The sequence below is a fragment of the Penicillium riverlandense genome (assembly GCF_028828495.1).
Source record: "Penicillium riverlandense strain IBT 135883 chromosome Unknown utg000002l_segment0_segment0, whole genome shotgun sequence".
Lineage (NCBI taxonomy): Eukaryota > Fungi > Ascomycota > Eurotiomycetes > Eurotiales > Aspergillaceae > Penicillium > Penicillium riverlandense.
Genome location: NW_026643195.1, coordinates 2,077,346 through 2,095,636, shown reverse-complemented (window position 1 = coordinate 2,095,636; position 18,291 = coordinate 2,077,346). Strand labels below are relative to the sequence as shown.

At 51.5% G+C, this 18,291-nt stretch overlaps 11 protein-coding genes across 11 annotated transcripts; 6 read left to right on the top strand and 5 right to left on the bottom strand.

Annotated features, from left to right (window-relative positions):
* Nucleotides 1-799: 799 nt before the first annotated feature.
* Nucleotides 800-4,144, top strand: N7474_003150 (cation-translocating P-type ATPase; the record flags this gene model as incomplete). The annotated part of the gene is made up of 1 exon (XM_057194565.1): nucleotides 800-4,144. The coding sequence occupies one exon, from the start codon at nucleotides 800-802 to the stop codon at nucleotides 4,142-4,144; it is 3,345 nt and encodes a 1,114-aa protein (XP_057055920.1).
* Nucleotides 4,145-4,692: 548 nt separating this feature from the next.
* N7474_003149 (GFA family protein) lies at nucleotides 4,693-5,103 on the bottom strand (the record flags this gene model as incomplete). Its single annotated transcript, XM_057194564.1, has 1 exon — nucleotides 4,693-5,103. The coding sequence occupies one exon, from the start codon at nucleotides 5,101-5,103 to the stop codon at nucleotides 4,693-4,695; it is 411 nt and encodes a 136-aa protein (XP_057055919.1).
* A 372-nt stretch (nucleotides 5,104-5,475) lies between these two features.
* Nucleotides 5,476-6,735, bottom strand: N7474_003148 (Zn(II)2Cys6 transcription factor domain-containing protein; the record flags this gene model as incomplete). Its single annotated transcript, XM_057194563.1, has 1 exon — nucleotides 5,476-6,735. The coding sequence occupies one exon, from the start codon at nucleotides 6,733-6,735 to the stop codon at nucleotides 5,476-5,478; it is 1,260 nt and encodes a 419-aa protein (XP_057055918.1).
* Nucleotides 6,736-7,131: 396 nt separating this feature from the next.
* Nucleotides 7,132-8,265, top strand: N7474_003147 (zinc-binding alcohol dehydrogenase family protein; the record flags this gene model as incomplete). The annotated part of the gene is made up of 2 exons (XM_057194562.1): nucleotides 7,132-7,670; nucleotides 7,734-8,265. 2 exons carry the CDS (start codon nucleotides 7,132-7,134, stop codon nucleotides 8,263-8,265), a joined length of 1,071 nt encoding a protein of 356 aa, XP_057055917.1.
* A 399-nt stretch (nucleotides 8,266-8,664) lies between these two features.
* N7474_003146 (uncharacterized protein) lies at nucleotides 8,665-9,945 on the bottom strand (the record flags this gene model as incomplete). The annotated part of the gene is made up of 4 exons (XM_057194561.1): nucleotides 8,665-9,023; nucleotides 9,080-9,466; nucleotides 9,564-9,654; nucleotides 9,709-9,945. 4 exons carry the CDS (start codon nucleotides 9,943-9,945, stop codon nucleotides 8,665-8,667), a joined length of 1,074 nt encoding a protein of 357 aa, XP_057055916.1.
* Nucleotides 9,946-10,579: 634 nt separating this feature from the next.
* On the top strand, nucleotides 10,580-11,285 carry N7474_003145 (uncharacterized protein; the record flags this gene model as incomplete). Its single annotated transcript, XM_057194560.1, has 2 exons — nucleotides 10,580-10,602; nucleotides 10,664-11,285. Coding segments are annotated over 2 exons (645 nt in total), but the record flags the coding sequence as incomplete, so codon positions are not given.
* Nucleotides 11,286-11,646: 361 nt separating this feature from the next.
* Nucleotides 11,647-12,716, top strand: N7474_003144 (fungal specific transcription factor domain-containing protein; the record flags this gene model as incomplete). Its single annotated transcript, XM_057194559.1, has 3 exons — nucleotides 11,647-12,132; nucleotides 12,196-12,410; nucleotides 12,473-12,716. The coding sequence occupies 3 exons, from the start codon at nucleotides 11,647-11,649 to the stop codon at nucleotides 12,714-12,716; spliced, it is 945 nt and encodes a 314-aa protein (XP_057055914.1).
* Nucleotides 12,717-12,925: 209 nt separating this feature from the next.
* N7474_003143 (uncharacterized protein) lies at nucleotides 12,926-13,823 on the bottom strand (the record flags this gene model as incomplete). Its single annotated transcript, XM_057194558.1, has 2 exons — nucleotides 12,926-13,230; nucleotides 13,394-13,823. 2 exons carry the CDS (start codon nucleotides 13,821-13,823, stop codon nucleotides 12,926-12,928), a joined length of 735 nt encoding a protein of 244 aa, XP_057055913.1.
* Nucleotides 13,824-14,600: 777 nt separating this feature from the next.
* On the top strand, nucleotides 14,601-15,197 carry N7474_003142 (PaaI family thioesterase; the record flags this gene model as incomplete). The annotated part of the gene is made up of 1 exon (XM_057194557.1): nucleotides 14,601-15,197. One exon carries the CDS (start codon nucleotides 14,601-14,603, stop codon nucleotides 15,195-15,197), a length of 597 nt encoding a protein of 198 aa, XP_057055912.1.
* Nucleotides 15,198-15,599: 402 nt separating this feature from the next.
* N7474_003141 (NADP-dependent oxidoreductase) lies at nucleotides 15,600-16,715 on the bottom strand (the record flags this gene model as incomplete). Its single annotated transcript, XM_057194556.1, has 2 exons — nucleotides 15,600-15,839; nucleotides 15,897-16,715. The coding sequence occupies 2 exons, from the start codon at nucleotides 16,713-16,715 to the stop codon at nucleotides 15,600-15,602; spliced, it is 1,059 nt and encodes a 352-aa protein (XP_057055911.1).
* A 354-nt stretch (nucleotides 16,716-17,069) lies between these two features.
* dprC lies at nucleotides 17,070-17,708 on the top strand (the record flags this gene model as incomplete). Its single annotated transcript, XM_057194555.1, has 2 exons — nucleotides 17,070-17,480; nucleotides 17,541-17,708. The coding sequence occupies 2 exons, from the start codon at nucleotides 17,070-17,072 to the stop codon at nucleotides 17,706-17,708; spliced, it is 579 nt and encodes a 192-aa protein (XP_057055910.1).
* Between the last annotated feature and the right edge of the window lie 583 nt (nucleotides 17,709-18,291).

The following is an 18,291-nucleotide window of genomic DNA, read 5'->3' as shown; positions in this document are numbered from 1 at the left end:
TGTCATGGATGTCATTGCGGCAGAGGAAGGTGGGAGCAGCCGAAATTGGGGATCCTGCCTGGTTGTGGGCACTGGGTTTGTCTGGTGAGGAAAAATCGCGCAGCCTTTTGGACCCGAATTTTGGCTGCTGGGCCGGCCAGTCGCTGTTTCCGGGCTGTTTTTGGCATGCCGGTAGAGAAAATTTGCCTGCGCCATTTTTGTTGTTTCTATTAGCAGACAGAAAGAAAAAATAATTCCCGCGCAAAAATATTCCCAGGGAACTACCGACAGAGTCCTGAGACCATGGGAAATTTTAGGGCTGGACGGTTCGGTCAACGGACGTCACGTCCTGTCAGGCAAGCTTTTTCGGAGGATTATAATTGGCCCGAGCGCACTTTAAGGCTGGCGTTAGTTGGGTGTGTGCGGTAATATGACAATACCACCAATACCAAACTATAGAGCATTGCCTCACGATGACTGTGTCAGGTACATGCAATCATTATGTACCTGGCAGAGGTGACCATGTCTTGATCCACCGGTGCATCTCATTCTCGCCCCTCTAGCTCCGCCTGTTTTGATTTCTGTGGTTTGGAGTTTCCTAAATCGTCTTGGTCGGTGGATTCGATCAGTCTGAGCCACCTGGTTCGGATCTAACTTGTAGGGCCCTCCAGTATCTACATAAGACCCAGAGGTCGCACTGTCCCAGGGCCAGTCACTTCCGTCTTCTGCTTGTCACACCCATCTCCCTTCTTGCTCCCTCGTGCTCTTTCCAGGCGTCTGCACTTTGTGTCATTCCTGTACTCCTCTGACAGCCGTCGCCATGGACCCCAAGAGCATTGAAAGCAAGTCGGACCACGAGGTGGAGGAGTCTGAGAGTGAGCATCTCAAGGACAATACCGATCGGACTGGGCGCGCCATGCGCATTACCTGGGAGGAGGAGTCCGCCGCTGCCGAGGGCATGCGCTCCATCTACTCGCCGCCTACCTTTGAGCGTTCTCGTTCGTTTGGGCGCACGCGTTCAATGAGCCGCGATAGCAACCGCAGCGGCTTCCAGAATGCCGCGGCCGCCAATGCTGGCATCCCCATCGAGTTTCGCACCCTCTCCATCCAGGTCACCGAGTCCCAGACCATTCCCAAGGAGGTGGCCACCGAAGCTCCGAAGAAAGAGAAGCAGCCCAATGCCGACTACTTCGAGAGCCTCGACTTCCACAACCGGACATCCGAGAAGCTCCTGCAGGAGTTCAACGTCGACCAGCGGACGGGGCTGAGCGACTCTGCCGCTGCTCTGCGCCTCCAACGCGATGGCAGAAACGTCATCAGCCACCACCGCGAGAACTACCTGAAAAAGATCTTTTGGTATGTCTTTGGTGGTTTCTGCTCCGTCCTGTGGGTAGGCGTCGTCATTTTCTTCGTCTGCTGGAAACCTCTCAGCAACCCGCCCTCGCCCACCAACCTCGCCATGGCCATTCTGGTCATTATCGTCATCACACTGCAGGCGAGCTTCTCTGCTTTCCAGGATTGGTCGACCAAGCGCGTCATGAACTCCATTCTAGACTTGCTCCCCTCCGAAGCTCTGGTCTGGCGGGAAGGAAAGCAGATCCGCCTTCCGGCGACGGAGCTTGTTGCCGGTGATATTGTTCAGATCGTGGTTGGAAACAAGGTCCCAGCAGACATGCGTCTGCTCCAGACCTCGGGCGACGTCCGCTTTGACCGCGCCATTCTGACGGGCGAAGCGGAAGAGATCGAGGGTGCTACCGAAAGCACCGATGCCAACTTCCTCGAGACCCGCAACATTGCCCTGATGGGAACGCTCGTGACAAACGGCAACGCCATCGGTGTCGTCGTTCTCACTGGAGGTAGCTCTGTCATGGGACGTATTGCCAAGATCACATCCGGAGTGAAGCCGAAAACGACTCTGATCCAGAAGGAGATCAATCGTTTTGTGGCCATCATTATCTGTCTCACGATTGTCCTGGCCTTGACTATCCTCCTTACCTGGGTGGGTTGGCTCCGCGTGGACCATCCAACCTACATGAGTGTGGTCGCCATGCTGAACAACGTCATGGGCTGTGTCGTCGCCTTCATTCCCGAGGGAATGCCTGTCGGTGTCGCGCTGACCCTTATGATGGTCGCTCGGCGCATGAAGCAGTGCAACATTCTGCCCAAGGGACTGTCCACCGTCGAGACGCTCGGTTGCGTTAACGTCATTTGCTCTGACAAAACCGGAACCTTGACCCAAAACCGCATGCATGTCAAGTCGCTCGGCGCCGTGGACCAGGAGTACAACCTGGAAGACCTATGCCCCGGCGAATTCGGCACGACCGACGTCCCCGAAGGGCTCTGGAACCTGTTGCGCGCCTCGGTCCTCTGCAACGACGCTTTCTTCGACCCTGCCACATTGAATCTGCCAGTTCATGACCGCACAGTGAACGGCAATGCCACCGATGCTGCCGTGCTGCGACTGGCTGACAGTGTAGGCGCCGCCTCGACCAAGAATCTCGCACCCTACGAGCGTATCCACCAGATTCCGTTCAACTCGAAGAACAAATGGATGCTCACCATGCACCATGACCCCAATTCGTCCAAGGGGTACCAGATCTACGTCAAGGGTGCGCCCGATGTGCTCCTGGACCGTTGCTCGGGCTACTGGTCTGCTGTCCACAACGAGATCCGCCCGCTGGACGAAGAGGCCCGCCGGAAGTTCTCCGCGTTCCAGGCCAAGCTCTCCCGTCGTGCAGAGCGTGTCATCGTACTTTGCCAGCGCCACTACGAGCCCAAGGCCGCGCCTGGCTCCAATGACTTCAGTGACGAGATCATGGCCTCTGGCGTGCAGGACCTGACTGTTCTAGGTATCTTCGGTATCATCGATCCCCCTCGCGCGGAGACTGCTGATACGGTGGCTGCGTGCCGGCGTGCGGGTATTCGGTTCTTCATGGTTACTGGTGATTTCGGTCTTACTGCGTCGGCGATTGCTCGTGATATTGGCATCTATGACGGAGCGGCTGAGCCCGACACCATCGACGATGTGCGGGCATGCTCTTCTGATGCAGCGAAAGAAAAGCTGCTGGAGGAAAAGACCCTTCGCTCGCGTCACAGCCTGCTGCTTGAAGGATCTACTCTCTCCTCGTTGACATCGGAGGCGTGGGAGAATGTCTGCGGATATGACGAGATTGTTTTCGCACGAACTAGTCCAGAACAGAAACTGAGGATCGTGTCTGAGCTCCAAAGCCGTGGCAACTTTGTCGCTGTGACGGGTGATGGCGTGAACGACGCCCCTGCGCTGCGGGCAGCGGATGTGGGCATTGCCATCGGTGGCGGCAGCGACGTCGCCATCGAGGCCGCTGACCTGGTGCTACTGGACCGATTCGATTCGATTGTCGAAGCCATCCGCCTCGGCAGGCTGGTCTTCCAAAACCTACAGAAGGTCATCGCCTACCTGTTGCCAGCCGGTAGTTGGTCCGAGATCTGGCCTGTGATCCTGAATGTCTTCTTCGGTGTTCCGCTACCACTCAGCTCATTCCTCATGATCATCATCTGCGTGTTCACGGATCTCTTCTTGTCCCTGTCCCTGATCATGGAAAAAGAAGAATACGACCTCCTTAGCCTGCCACCACGCCGCCCTCGCAAAGACCACCTAATCAACCTTCGCATCTATGCCCAGGCCTACGGCTTCATCGGCGTCATGGAAACAATCTGCGCCCACTCCATGTTCTTCCTCTACATGTACCGCAAAGCCGGCATCCCGATCTCTTCCCTCTTCTTCGCCTTCCAGAGCTACTCCGCCGGCTTCTACGGCTACACCGAGGACCAGCTCACGCACTTCAACAACACGGGCCAGTGCGTATACTTCGTGACGCTTGTCATCCTGCAATGGGGCAACATCCTCTCCGTCCGCAGCAAGCGCATGTCTCTCTTACAAGCCGACCCTATCCGTCCTGCACGCCGCAACCCATGGCTTCCCCTCGCCATGCTCATTTCCCTCTGCATCGCCATCTTCGTCACGGAAGTCCCCGGCCTGCAGAAGCTCTTCGGAACCGCCTCCGTTCCTATTGAGTTCTGGCTCATCCCGCTCGGTCTGGCACTGGGTATTCTTTGTATGGATGAGCTGCGCAAGGTGGTCGTTCGTCTGTTTCCTAAGGGCCCTATTGCTTACATCTCGTGGTAATGGTCATCGTACCTCAACAAAAATAGTTGCCTGGCGAGGTAGAAGATACGAACGGGGTGATTGCTGCTGTTCTAGTGTCGTCTCTCCCTGTTTTAAGGAACCGGATTTATTTTTTCTTTACATGTGGAGGTGGTTATCTGGCCTGAGAATTTCTCTTTTTTTTCTTATGATTCTTCCATAGCGAGTATCTTGTACTAATTGTGGTGATTCGCTCATGTGCGAGGCCTGAATGCCTGGTGGATATGGATGATAACAACCCATAGACTTATGATGACGATGATGATTCCCATTTTTATGCCAACAGTACATCCCGATAATGGTGTCACAACCTATATAAGCTTTTTAATTGTTTCTCGAACCCTAATGCCGAGAACTACTAGTCTGTATCACGCATCTTAATGCTCTCCGCTCCATAGTGGCTTCGTTCTATCATACATATAGCACCTTCATACACGTTCCCGATTACTACTGTAGCTAGTAGCATACTCGATGACTAGGTGATGTCCTTTAGAGGCAGAATCCGAAGCTAGACCACCGGATATAAGTGTCTACATGTTGTCATTGTGATCCCACTCGTCCCACCTCTTGGCTCTATCACTTTCCGGCACCTCAAACCAAGACGCCTTATCCTGAAGGAAAATATGATCGCTTGGCTGTGGGAGTTGGCCGTGGTCATCGATTGTCCCCGCAGCTACACCCACCTCGTTCGGGCTGCTATCCAGGACCATGCTGAGGGTCGAACCGCAACGCGGGCAGAAGCTTCGTGTAGCAGAGTTGCTTGACCGCCACTCGGTGGGTTTGACATGCCATTGAACACTGTTGGTCGAGAACATCGCCCAGGTCTGGTAGGGCGCGCCCGCTTGTTTGCGACAGGTGGTACAGTGGCAATTGACCAGGCAGCTAGGTGGAGCAGAGGCGACGTAGCGAATATAGTTACAAGCGCAACTACCGGAAGTCATTTCGATAGACATGGTACTCGCTTTTTGAAGGGTAGTCCGTCTGATGTTTCGTACTTTTAAGGTTGCCAGACTTTGGGAAGAGGAGGGAAGTTCGTCCATGGTCTGCTGGGGTGACGTGATTCGATGACAGAATACTCCGACCGAGAACCGAAGATCAGATGACGTCGTTGGCTGGGCAAAGGAACAAGACACCAGGCGCCGGTCATACCTATTGAAAATAATTACGCTTTATAGTTCTGGAAATATGCACATGGCGACCCTAAGCAACACAAACTTAATTAAGGCCATCATTGATTACAGTCCAAGATACTGCCAAGAATTCATGTAAGGGTGAAGTCGCTATACTCGGCTTCGCGTCATGAAAAATAGACCTCAAGAAAGAAATGGAGAGAATGAAGGGCTGAAGCTGATTTCAAGCTCTTCTGTACCTTTGCACATCGAAATCAGAAAGTACGTGAACTCATCAGCCACGCCTCGCCTACCATCCTCCCAGTCTCGGACGAACCGGTCATATGAAACGACATCCTGCCATTGTGCAGACGAAGTATGCCCAGTACCATATTTGTTCCCAGGTACGAATATAAGCTTTTTTGAAACCGGCAACGCAACTATGTGTCGAAGAAGATAGCAAGTCTTGAACCGGAGGACGTGGCGGATCTCCCGCGCGAGATAAGAGACCATCACGACCTTACGGGCACTTTCACATAGATGCCACAGGTTTAACACCTCTTCATCAGATAATAATTCAGCTTCAATCAGGGTTGCCGTTGATTGACGAGTCGCGAGTTCCAGGCTCTCGACACGGGCTGTATGTTGTGCTAGAAAAGTTTCTGACTTGTCTGCCAGCTTCCCTCGCTGCTGTGTTCCGCCAAAGTGGATTATGACATAGTATAAGAGCATCGCGCAGAGCTCTGCTACTAGTTCCTGGAGTGTATCCGGAGATCTCAGTGTCATCAGATTCTCTATCTCGTTCTCGAGAAGCTGCTGGAAAAACGGGAATTCTGACTCAGCCCGTAACCTGTAAGACGAGCAGACACCATAAGCGACTCGCAAGGGAGGTAGAAGATTGTTTTCCGTCTGTGCTTGGGGGTGAATGAAGAAGGCTGACCCGGTGCGAAGGAAAACATCGACTTGATTGAGCAGTGTCTTGACGCCGAACGCCCACGTTTTCTTATCATCGACCCGTGGGTAGAACTCTAGGATCCTTCGGTCGAACGAAACGGGCCACTGGGTACCGTTACAGCTGTGATCATATCCAGACCTGCTCAGCGTTTCCGTCGTGGACGGAATAAAAAGCTCATCGGCAACGCTCTCATCCGAGCTGGCTAGATTATCGGAAAGAATCGAGCTAACTTGGCTCTCAAACAAGCTCTTTTCGGTGTAACAGAATCCTGTCGCGGGATTCCCAATCGTAGAGTCAGTTTGAAGGTCGCGGAGTGCCACCAAGCTCGGCATCAGCATATCTTCCACCCTTAGGTCATTTTGCTCATCATCTTGGAAGATTCGCGGAAGTGGGAACGGATAATGACAAGTCAATGAACGCTGGGCACAGCGGTGGCAAGCCGGGAAAGCGGAGTCGCATTTTCGCTTCGCCGCCACGCATGAGGAACAGGCTCTTTTGCGGAGAGACATGTCTTTAGATATCGGTAATGCAATAGATCGACGAGAGAGAAGCGGAAAGGGAGGGGCAAAGTTCAAGTTTGAATGCAGTAAGCATTAGCTGTGTCTCATTTCACTTTGTTTCTGGCGGGGATCCACCTTTCTCCGCCACAGCCGTGCGGATTTAAGTGGATAACCCGCGCAACGATGATGGCTTTCTCGAACCAAAAAAAATATATGATTTCTCAGCGAGGTCACAAGGATGCGGCGATTTGTGGGCCGATTCAGAATCTTTGACAGTATGGCTATCGCGGGAATGGAGATGTGTTTTGTAGAGATGGTACAAGCACATATATATACCTCTGTTTTCTGCCCGAATTTCCATGGAAAACAAGGAATCGCAATACTGCAATCAAATAACATCAAAAAATGGCCCAATTTCAAAAGGCAGTCATCACTCGTAGCCTAGGACAGGCTGAGCTTGTCTCTAATAGGCCCATCCCCACGCTCCGTGACGGCTACCTCCTCGTCCAGACTGTTGCAGTGGCTTTGAACCCCATCGATTGGAAACGACTGGAGAATACGCCGGCAGCCGGCGCGACAATGGGCCACGATTACGCTGGCGTGGTTGTTGCAGTTGGAGCTTCAATAAACCGAGGATTCAAAGTGGGAGACAGGGTATGCGGATTGGTCAACGGGGGTGATGGCACACAGGTCGATAATGGTTCTTTTGCGGAGTACATCGTCGTCAAGGGCGATATCCAAATGAAAATTCCAGAAAGTGTCAACTTTGTTGATGCAGCGACCGCAGGAGTTGGCATCACGTCCGTTGGGCAGTGTCTCTATGGCCCGTCTGGATTGGGACTACAGCTATCTGAGATCGGACAAGAGAAGCCTAAGGAAGAGGCGGTGCTGATCTATGGTGGAAGCACTGCTTCCGGACTCTGGGGAATCCAATTTGCCAAATTGTTTGTTAATGACCAGCTTCCACATAACGAGGGAGTTCTTTACTGACCTGGATATGAGAAAAGGTCCGGCTACAGAGTGGTTACGACATGCTCGCCTCACAATTACAGCCTTGTTAAAGCGCACGGAGCAGACATTATCATTGACTACCATGATCCGGAGTGCAGCGCACGAATTCGTGAAGCCACAGATAATGCACTCAAAATAGTTTTGGACACTGTCGCCACAGCTGATTCTGCCAAAATCTGTGCGGACGCGATCCATCCCGCCGGCGGAAGATACCACGCGCTTCTTCCAGTGCAGGTTCCACGGTCCGATGTGGTATCTGCATTTACTGACGCTGGGACAACCACCGGGGAGCCGTTCGAATATGGCCCTGAGAGCATGGTCATCCCAGCCATGCCAGCCGAGTTTAATTTTGCAGTTCAGTGGGCTGGATTGGCGGAGAAGCTGTGGGCAGAAGGCAAGCTGAGGACTATTCCTGTTCAACGTGGGCAGAGTGGCTTGAAGGGAATTCTAGACGGACTACAGGAGTTAAAGGACAACAAGATCAGCGGCCGGAAGTTGGTGTATGTCATTGCAGACAATGTGCAGTAGCAAGTAGCAACTAGTTGCTACTGTTGTCATTCATTGATCTCCTCTCCTGAGAATACATGACTGTGAACAGTGCAACCGTATTATAGATACTGTGCGTGGACCGGTTTGATTACTATTCTCTGACAGATACCGCGCGAACGAGTCTCGCGGAGGCGTTATATTAGCTGTCACTTCGACGCGTCTAGATGCATTGCAGTAGTCCGTGATAAATATATAAAAAAAGAAAGAAAAGCAGGTGAGCTCGATATATCTCTATTTTATTTCCAAGAGTTTCCAACCCGTTAGATCATCTATGCTCGCTTTTTGCCCTCTGAGGGAACTGCAGCCGGCTGTGAATCTGGATAGGTATGCGCCAACCGTCTTGGCTATACGAGCTCGTAGGGCATGGATTATTGACCTCTATGCACCGCTGCTCTCTGCCCTCGTGAAGACGAGGCCACTGATGAATCCAAGCATAATGGCAGCTACACTCCAGAATGTGACGGGAGCCGCAAAGAAGACGATGCCCGCTACAGCTAGAGGCAGCTTGTTCAGAGCACCCACCATGGCGTAGGTTGTAGACGAGGTGGCTCGAATGCACCAGGCCGTGCAGTACGAGATGAAGATGGCGGCTACGCCAGAGTAGAGAATTCCGATAAACAAACGTTGTCGCGACTCGGCAGGGAAGTTCCTCTGCAGATTCTCGGAAGACCAGTCTTCAGCAAAGACGGAAGCAAGCAGCAGAATGGGGATGCTAAGCAGATTGTTGTAGAACATGACTGAAAATCAGCGCGTCGTCAGTGAAGATGCCTCTGAGTAGAACCAGTAAACGCACCGTGCCAGTTGGTAAAATTCGTCTTCTTGATCACTCTACGCATGCCCAGTGCGTAAGAGGCAGAGAAGACTACGTTCATCCCAATCCAAGCATAACCGACGTTGAGAGCTGACAAAGCCGCGGCGGTCGAGTCAGAACCAGCTCCTAATGTAGCGGTTGTCGCGTGCTGGACGTCAGCCCAGGCCGCCACGACGGAACTGAGCACCATTAAGCCGAAAGACAGCAGGGCGAGAGGCTTCACCCTGCCACCGCCCAGGGAGACTTCGCCGTACGCAATGACGATGATTGTCAAGTTCTTGAAGATGGTATAAACGGGAACGGAGAGGAATTGCAGCGCTTTGTTGCCTGTATAGATCATTCCGACCAGCAGCAAGGAAACCGGCAGCCCTGTTATTGGAGGTTAGCTAGTTGGTATTTGCATGCGATGAGACCTAGGCACGCCGGGGTGTTTTTGGGGGGGGGGGGGGTGGAGTGTTTCTTGTACAAGTTTGGGCCTTCTTCAAGTCAAAAAGGGCTAGGTTCTGGATGAGTCCCGTCTTCTTGCAGGCCAATATGGCCACTGTACCAATGAAAGACTTGTAAAGTTAGGGTTCATCCTGTTCAAGGTACCGACTCAAGAAAACACACACCTGCGTGGCGAGATAGAGGAAGCTCAAATTCCAGCTGGCTCCGGAAACGACGTACTTGTTCACCAGGGTCATGCTGATAGAGGACATGCAGTAGGTGAGCACGGAAGCAGTGGAATTGCTGGAAATAGTCGAGGCAAAGCTCGTCACGAATTCAGAGATATCGCCATCACGTTGCGACCGACGCTCGTAGGTGGAAATCAATTCGTCCTTGCTGACGCCGTTCCGCGCATCAGCCATGGTGTGTATGAGGAGAGAACAGAGTCGTCAGACGGTCGTAAGGTCACAGTTAAAAGAGATAGCAAGGAGGAGGTTGACTAGAATCATTAAATCATGGAGTTTTGACGAAGGAAGATGCAAGAGTGAAGTGAAGCTAACAAGAATCTGAGCTGATCTCAAAGGGAACTTCTCGCGCGCTTTTAGAATAGCTATGCGCTTGATCCACTCACTGCCTATATATGGCGGATTCTGTACAGAGGTGCTTGAAATCAGTTCCACCTCTCTACTCTCATTGATACTTTCTCGAACTCTGTCTTGCCACACTATACCTTTTGTGGCCAATTTATTCTTCGCCCGCCGTCTTAGCAGTATTTCGATAATTTCTTGGAATGGTCATTCGGTCTTCCGGGGTTAGGGAGATCCCGGATCCACTTGCCAGGGGTGAAGCGTTTCCGCAAATCAGAGTAGAGCTGCCAGATTGCCGGCTTTCGGGCTTTCGGACTCTTCTTCTCCCCGCTACGCCCGTTTTATGTCGAGAGGTAGCAGTCTCGAGAGAAAATGAGTGCAGGGCATGCCTTACAGAATATCTCGGTGAGATGTCTATGCTTGCCTTGACGCCTGACTTGATCAACCCCTGACTTGAAACCTTAATAGTGCAATCGCTGCCAGTCCAAGAAGGTAACCCGATATAATCTTGGCATCCCCAGTGGACAGAGCAGCCAGAATAACAACCTGCTAGGTTCGCTGCAATCGAGTCGCTCCGCGATGTGACAAATGTGAAGCAGCGGGAGCTGAGTGCGTCTACTTGCCTCGGAAGCCCCGATCCAAGAAGCAAGGGTATTTATTATCTACCTATAAGGGCTCCTGACTCCATCAGGCAACTGACGAGTCATGACAGAAACGAAACATCCGGTAAGCATCTGCTTTCGGAGATTCTCGACCGTCTCAACCGTCTCGAAGAAAAATTCTGCCTGGAGAATGCTCCAGAAACCGAAGATAATGGAGACGATTCCATGTCGATTTTTTTGGTCAAATCAGGCGCAGCTCGGGCAACGCCCCTAGACGACAATCTGGCTCAAGTCGTTCCGTCCGTGATTCGAGATATTGTCAGCCGTATGAAAGCTGAAGGCAGTCGATCTATGCTTCTCTCCAACGTCTTTTGTCAACTGCGACAAGTTGACTCATGCTTTTTCGAAAACAATCGATGTATCAGAGCAATCACCTCCGCTATATCGGAGATTGAATCCATGCAGAGTACGCAGAGCATCGAGCCGCTGGGGCCCCCGATTATCCCAAAAGACCTGGCAAAGAAGTTCATCGAAAGCAAGTGTCTCCCCTCCCTTTATCACAGCTGTCGATGATCTAACGTCCTTTCCAGACTACTATGGCTGTCACAAATTCGAAGGCTTCAAATATCCTCTCGAGAAATCTTTCTTAACTTCAATACCCGACTTAATCGAAATCCCTCACGTCCAACTGGACTGTACATCTCAAATCATCTACCACTCCATTCTCCTTCGGGGCATTGTTGTAGATCCCGAAGCCCATCCAAGAAGGGGTAGCATTATCCGAAATCTTTATCTAAAGTGTGCTGCACTAAGCGACGAATGGATGAAGAACATCCAAGATACCCCCGTCGACCTCTTGGCCGCATCCCTCATGGCAAGCGCATCACATATATAAATCCCAAGCGTCCAACCCACACGGCTAACAGACCAACAGATGTCAACGGCCCTCGAAGGCTGCAACATAGATCTATCCTGGAAAGCCTTCGGTCACTCATGCAGGATATCAAAGGCCTTAGGCTATTTCTGCGTCGACGAAACACCAAGTGAAGGGGACGAGCAACTCTCCGCACCACCCGGCACGCCACTTCACGAAGCCGAAGTCGAGCGGAACCGCAAACGTTTCGGATTCTGGCACATCCTTCGAACAGACTGTTTCTTCCGAATGGCTTTCGGCAAACCAACTCTCATCCCCGCAGGGTCGTGGAAAGTCAATTTTCCCGATTCAATGATCAACGGCGTGGACGACGAATCGTCGCGCTTTGTACAGATTCATTTCCTTGTTTCAATGCGACTTACTCTTATTGTTATGAAGTATCTCGATTGGATTGATGGGGGTCCGGATCCGGATCCTGTTTCGCATGATGCTATTATTGAGAGCTATATCGATGAGGTGCAGTCTATACTGTCGGATTGGGATACGGTGCGTTGTATCCTACTCTAGTAGTATAATGGAAACTGGAATGCCATGCTAATAGCAAAAAAGGCGAGCCTTCTTCGAATGGCGATAAATCTTGTCGATACATGGCTCTGCGTCGACGTGCTGTTCAGCAGCTATAAGATGCTTATCGTGCTGTATCAGTCGAAGAAATGTGGCCAGGATCATATCCTACCCTATCAAGCCGTTGATCTGGCCAGGAAGTCTGTGACGATCTTCCAGTCGCTCCTGGGGTCCTCATCGCATGCGTTCTGGGGAATCAGGTATCGAAAGCCTCACATCCCATCCATGCCTTCGTTGTGCACATTATTAACCACACATATAGTCTAATCTCACAACACCAGTTCATCCCCTTTTTTATCCTTTGCTTAGACATCATTGGGAATCCTGACCATGAAAACCTCGATGAAGATCTCGTGTCTGTGACCTGGGTATGCGACTATGTCGAAATGGTCGCTGAGGGACGGGTCGAGCTGAAGCCGGTCATTATTATCATGAAGGCGATGGTGACTGCTTGTCAACAGACGCAAATGGACCGTCTTGCACGGTCAGTCGCTTCTGGTGAATAGATAGAGACCGTCTATGTCTGTACTCTTTCCATGCGTCATGAATCCTCTCCGCCAAGACGCTTAGGGCATGTCCACAAGAAGGTCATCACAACGGCAAATGGTGCTGTTGCTAAGCATCTTGAATTGAGCGCACTGCTAATTCTGCTGTATTGTTTCAACTTAATGCCTAATTAATAACATTAAGGCCTTCTAGCGGATGAGAGTGGTCTTTAGAAACCCTTCTTTCTCTGAGCCTTCCTGATCATACAAGTCAAATCGACCCAATCGCCTTCTTCTTCTTCTTCTTCTCCTCCTCTCCCGGTAAAGTTACGAACGTCAAAGTGCAGTCCACTCTCGCCACGCTCTAGAATAGCTTCCTCAAACCCTTTTCTCTTATACATGGGATACCCTTTTTTCGACGCTTCGAGATAACAATCTATTCCGTATTTGTCGGCAAGATCGCAGCCCCACTGAGTTAGAAGGGAGCCCGCACCCTGGCGCTCATATAGTGGATCTGTAGCAAGCATTGCCAGCACTAAATTGTCAGTATCGGCAAGCGAAACGAAGCAACTTGGTGAAGGGTATTTATAGAATGTAATCAAAAGCATGAAGCATGAAAATGAAAATTGCGGGGGCGGGGAAATGGTAAGGGAACATAGTGAATGATATAAAGGCTTTCAAATAGTTAGGCCACTTACAACAGTGCTCTTTGCCTTCTCCGAAGAAGGCTTTTCTTCTTTCAAAAAATTTGGTCTTGCAGAATCGAAACCCTTCTTTGTTTGCTCCGCTCGGGATCCTCATCTTCGCATCCGTCCGCACAGACGCTCTCCACTCCTTTAAGCCCTCCTCGCCACGATATACGTGCCATTTTGCAAACGCAAGAATTTCGTCCGAATCCACTTCAACGGCTTTCAAAAAGTGGAGAGTTGGATCCGCACCCCAACCATCTAGAATGCGGGAAATTTTGTTTGCTCTCTCAGGAGATACCAAAAATGCGTCTGTAGTTCCATCTTGGTTGGGGATATCGCCTATGCTGCGAAAGTGACCGCTAGATCTCATTGCCGCAAACTGGATATCAACAAGCCGTGGGACGTCATATTTGGTGATAGGTCGAAGGGAAATAGGCATGTTGTACGGATCAGCTTTCTGTTTTGATTTTTGTTTCTCAACTTTCTCATTCCTGTTTCGATTCGATTTCCACTGCCCTTTTGACGCTTGTGGCCCATAAGGATAGTGTTGCTTTATAGTAGCACCTTCGTCTGCAAAAAGACAGGCCATAGAGCGTTGAGAGAGGCATTTCGGCGTTAAAGATCAATACCGAATGAGGAGTAGATATGAGTTTCGGCATTGTAGGCCAATGAGGAGTAATGAGCAGATAAGCTCGGGGGCTGATGATCTACCTCGGTGATGTAGTTTAGTCCACCAGAGTAATGCGATAACTTACTTACATCTCAAGATCTCAACAAGCATAAGTTGAATCTAGCATAGTTTGACTGAAATTCAAATTGGAATATTATTTTATCATATTACCGAAAAATACGCTGCGAGCGAGTGAAAAGATATATATCTAAATCACTGTCAAGTGAAAGATTTTCTTGACCTCATAAATATACAAAACATGGCATAGTGAGTTCTAGGATACAGTACGGCCCTATATCAAGCTGTGGTTGCTGAGATATTGAGTTATAAACTACCACGTACTATATGGTGTATTTGGCATAATCGGCTTGTGAACTACGTTCGTTAACAAGTTAGTCGGGCTTCCCCGCTGCCGGCATTAAACCCCAATCACATGATGGTCTAGCTGACTCAATACGAGAACCGCAACCTTACTATGTACTCCATCATTCCACGACCACCTCCTCCCCATTTGGCAAAACCTGTTCGCTTGTTTATAGAAGAAAAATGGAACCGAAAAAGATTATCCCTGAATCACCTTCATTAGAAGTTCAACAGCACTTCACAACCTCTTATCCTTGGACCAGCCCACTATTCACCGACTCATCCTTGCTCCCTATCCAGTCCACCCACCAACATTCTTGGCCTGGGATGACCTCCCGCTTTATGGCAGATACCCTGCGCTCAACAGATTCAATTCGCCATATCCAATCGTTCTTCAGGCATAAGTCTACTACTCCGCCAGAGAATGTGCACGAACTTGATCCTTTAACGGGTGAAGTCTGGACCCTTTACTCCCTTGGTCGTGCCATTGAAGGCCACGAGCATATCTCCCATGGCGGATTTGTTGCTACACTACTTGACCAGCAAACTGGGACAGCCGTGATTCTTAATCCTGGGTTTGAGAGCCCAAAAACCGCGGAATTTACTGTCAAATACCGTCAGCCGCTGAGAACTCCGTCAGCAGTTCTTTGCAGAGGCTGGGTTGAGAGGGTTGATGGGAGGAAGATCTGGGCAAAAGCTACCCTTCAAGGAGAAGATTCGGAGCTGATTGCCCAGGGAGAGGCGCTGCATATTCAGTCTTATTCTGAGCCGAGGTTGTAGGTAACCTGCGTTTCGGAACCTCTGCAATGGGATCCTGAAAGGCGAACGCATCAATCGAACCTCGGAATACGCAAGAAAGGACAATACTGTACTAACTTGCGCATATGATCGCGGTGAAATTTAGACACTCGGACTAGGCATAGCACTAATCCAGGTCATAACAACCGTATGCTGGACGAGACTCAGGATGGTGCGCTTGTTGCGGCCGACAGCTTGTGCCATCTGTGATGCTGGTGGTTCCCCGCTGCTGATCATATCCTGATATGTTGTTGTGGGCATTGAAGTGTTGGATGTATTAATGATGCGAGGAATACATGTCGCTGTTGCAATGGCAGCTCTACACCTCTTCCACTGACCCAAAGAGTTTGACTTGACTTAAATGTTCCTATATATGCCATCAATCTACAACTTGGCCTTCAGGGCCTCGCTTACTGGCGCCACCTCCACCATCATCTTGCCCGTATTTGCACCTTTATAGAGATCCACGAGAGCCTGCGGCGCTGCCTCGAGTCCACCGGGCACGATATGCTCCTTGCGTCGGAGTTTCCCTTGAGCCAACCAGGAGGCCAGCTCCTTCAGTGCGGCCGGGTACTTTTTGGCAAAATCGAAAACAATAAAGCCTTTCATCGTGACACGTTGTGACTGCGACCTTGTTAGCGGGAAATGCTATCCAAGTATTGACCCAGCGATGAAACTTACAATGACATTCATGAAGCTGGCCGGGCCCTGCGGCTTCGCAGCGTTGTACTGACTGATAGCGCCGCAGATGACGAATCGCGAATCCCGGTTCGCGCGAGCCAAGCAAGCATCGAGAATATCGCCACCGGTATTATCGAAGAACACATCGATGTACTCGGGCGTAGCCTCTTTGAGCTGCTTGCGCCAATCGGCATCCTTATAGTTGACCGCCGCATCGAAGCCCAGCTCGCGAACCAGGAACTCGCACTTGTCCTTACTACCCGCCAGCCCAACGACGCGCTTGGCGCCCTTGATGCGCGCAATCTGGCCGGCAACCATACCCGTTGCTCCCGCCGCGCCAGAGACAACAACGGTATCGCCCGCGCGCGGCTGGCCAACTTCCAGCATACCGAAATACGCCGTCAGCCCCGTCATCCCCAGCACCGACATTGCGTCCGTCGGACGCCCGCCCGGCGGGACGATGACCTTCTCTGCTTCTTTAGCGCCTAGCACAGCGTACTCCTGCCATCCGGAGTATGCGACCACCCAGTCACCAACCCGGTACTCAGAGGACAGCTTGCTGCCCACGCCCACGACCTGCGCGATGCTCTGTCCGCGCATGACGGCGCCGCGTTCCACGGGCGCAATGTAGGAGCGTTTGGCAGTTAGCCATTGACGCATGGCCGGGTCGAGGGAGAGGTAGTGCACGCGCACGAGCACCTTGTCGGCGGGGACATGGTCGGGTTTGGGGACGGTGTGTAGGCGGAAGGTCCCTGAGCTGAGCGAGGGGTCGATGGCCGGGGCCGGCGGGGTGTTGTAGATGACTTGTTTGTAGGACATGATGGTGTGTGAGGGTAGAAAGGAGGGAGAAGGAAAGGAGGATCAGAGAAAAGACATTGTTGCAGGCCGAGGAGGAGGATCGGAGCTGGCCCAATTGGGGAAAAGGTCCTTGGATGGACCTCGGCTCAGAGCAATGATTATTACCATGGACATTATTCTGCTTTATTATTAAGATAGTTTACAGTAGATAACTACATATGTAGTTGTCAGAGGTAGAGATAACCATACAGAAGTTCAGACTAGAGTATTTATGTTCTTCGTTCATATTGACGTCATTTGTCGACAGATCTATATAGCCGCCGACAGGGACGTGGAATAATTCGCTTTGCACCACCACATCTACTAAACTGAAATATGAGTGCTACTAAAGCGACCGATACTTCCAACCAAGGCGTCGCTCCTGGCTCCTCAACCGGGGCTCCCGGCGACCCATCTGGTCTACGGGATTCCCGATCGCAGTACGACCCGTCGACTACAGGGTATAATTCAGCGACTGGCGCTGGGTACTCGACGTTGTCGGCAGGCGGGCCACATCACCACCACCATCAGCCGGCATCCCCGTTAAACAGCTATGACCAGGCCGCCAGCCAGGACAGTCGCATCGAGCACGCACCCAGTACGGCGCAGCGAGTGAAGATGGAGGAGGAGGCAGCCCAAACCAAGGGCTCGGATTCCGGCAAGTTCGGCTCGGACACGCAGCGGCGGGCGAATGCCGCCAGCGAGGAATTCGGGCGCGGGGTAATCGGTACAACCGCAGGAATCCATGTAAGTATATGTATTCATGCGTTAGGGTTCTTCATGCCCAGGCTGATCCGGCGTACCCAGGGCGTGGGCGAGGCGCTCCGCGGCACGTTCAATGCGGCCGTCGACAAGGCAGTTGGACACCAGGAGGGTGTTGAACGTAACCAGGAGATTGCGCGAAAGGGCGAGCAAGAGATCCAGTCGGGCCAATTTACGGGCGAGAGCAATGAAGCGCGACGAAAGCTAGCTTGATTCGCGTGGATGTATTATTAATAGAAGAGCAGCGGATTTGTGCAGCAATCGGGATCCCGTGCTTGGTCAGGTTGGACTGTAACTCTTTTCGGCTGTCTTTTCCCTGTAATCTTCGTGCCTTGGCGGGGAGTTGATTGGGTACAGCGTCATGTCGTAGATCAAGGTCAATTGGGAAATTTAGTGCTTCGATCTCCCGTGCCTGTCCACGGTGCCTCGCCGATCTTGTTCGCGCCGATAGAAACTCGGTCGGTCGGTCTGGAAATCATGAAGCAAAGATTATTTCCATGTGCAAATCGACCGAAGGATCCGAGGGCCCGGTTGGCCCCCAGACTAAACTTTCAGCCTCAGTAGTAATCCGCGACGAACGGCCCAATCTCTTCCCGGCTGTCCCGGAGGCTGTGCGGTGGAACCCACCCACATGTTTCCGGGCGTGCAACGGCTTATAATCGACGATGTCCTCATTCTTTTCACACAGAGACAAAACATTGCGCGAAACCAGCAGTTCGTCCTCTATCTGTCAAATCTGGATTCGCCGCGGCCGCTCAGACAGCTCTTGCATCATACATGCGGTATCCAGGTTTTT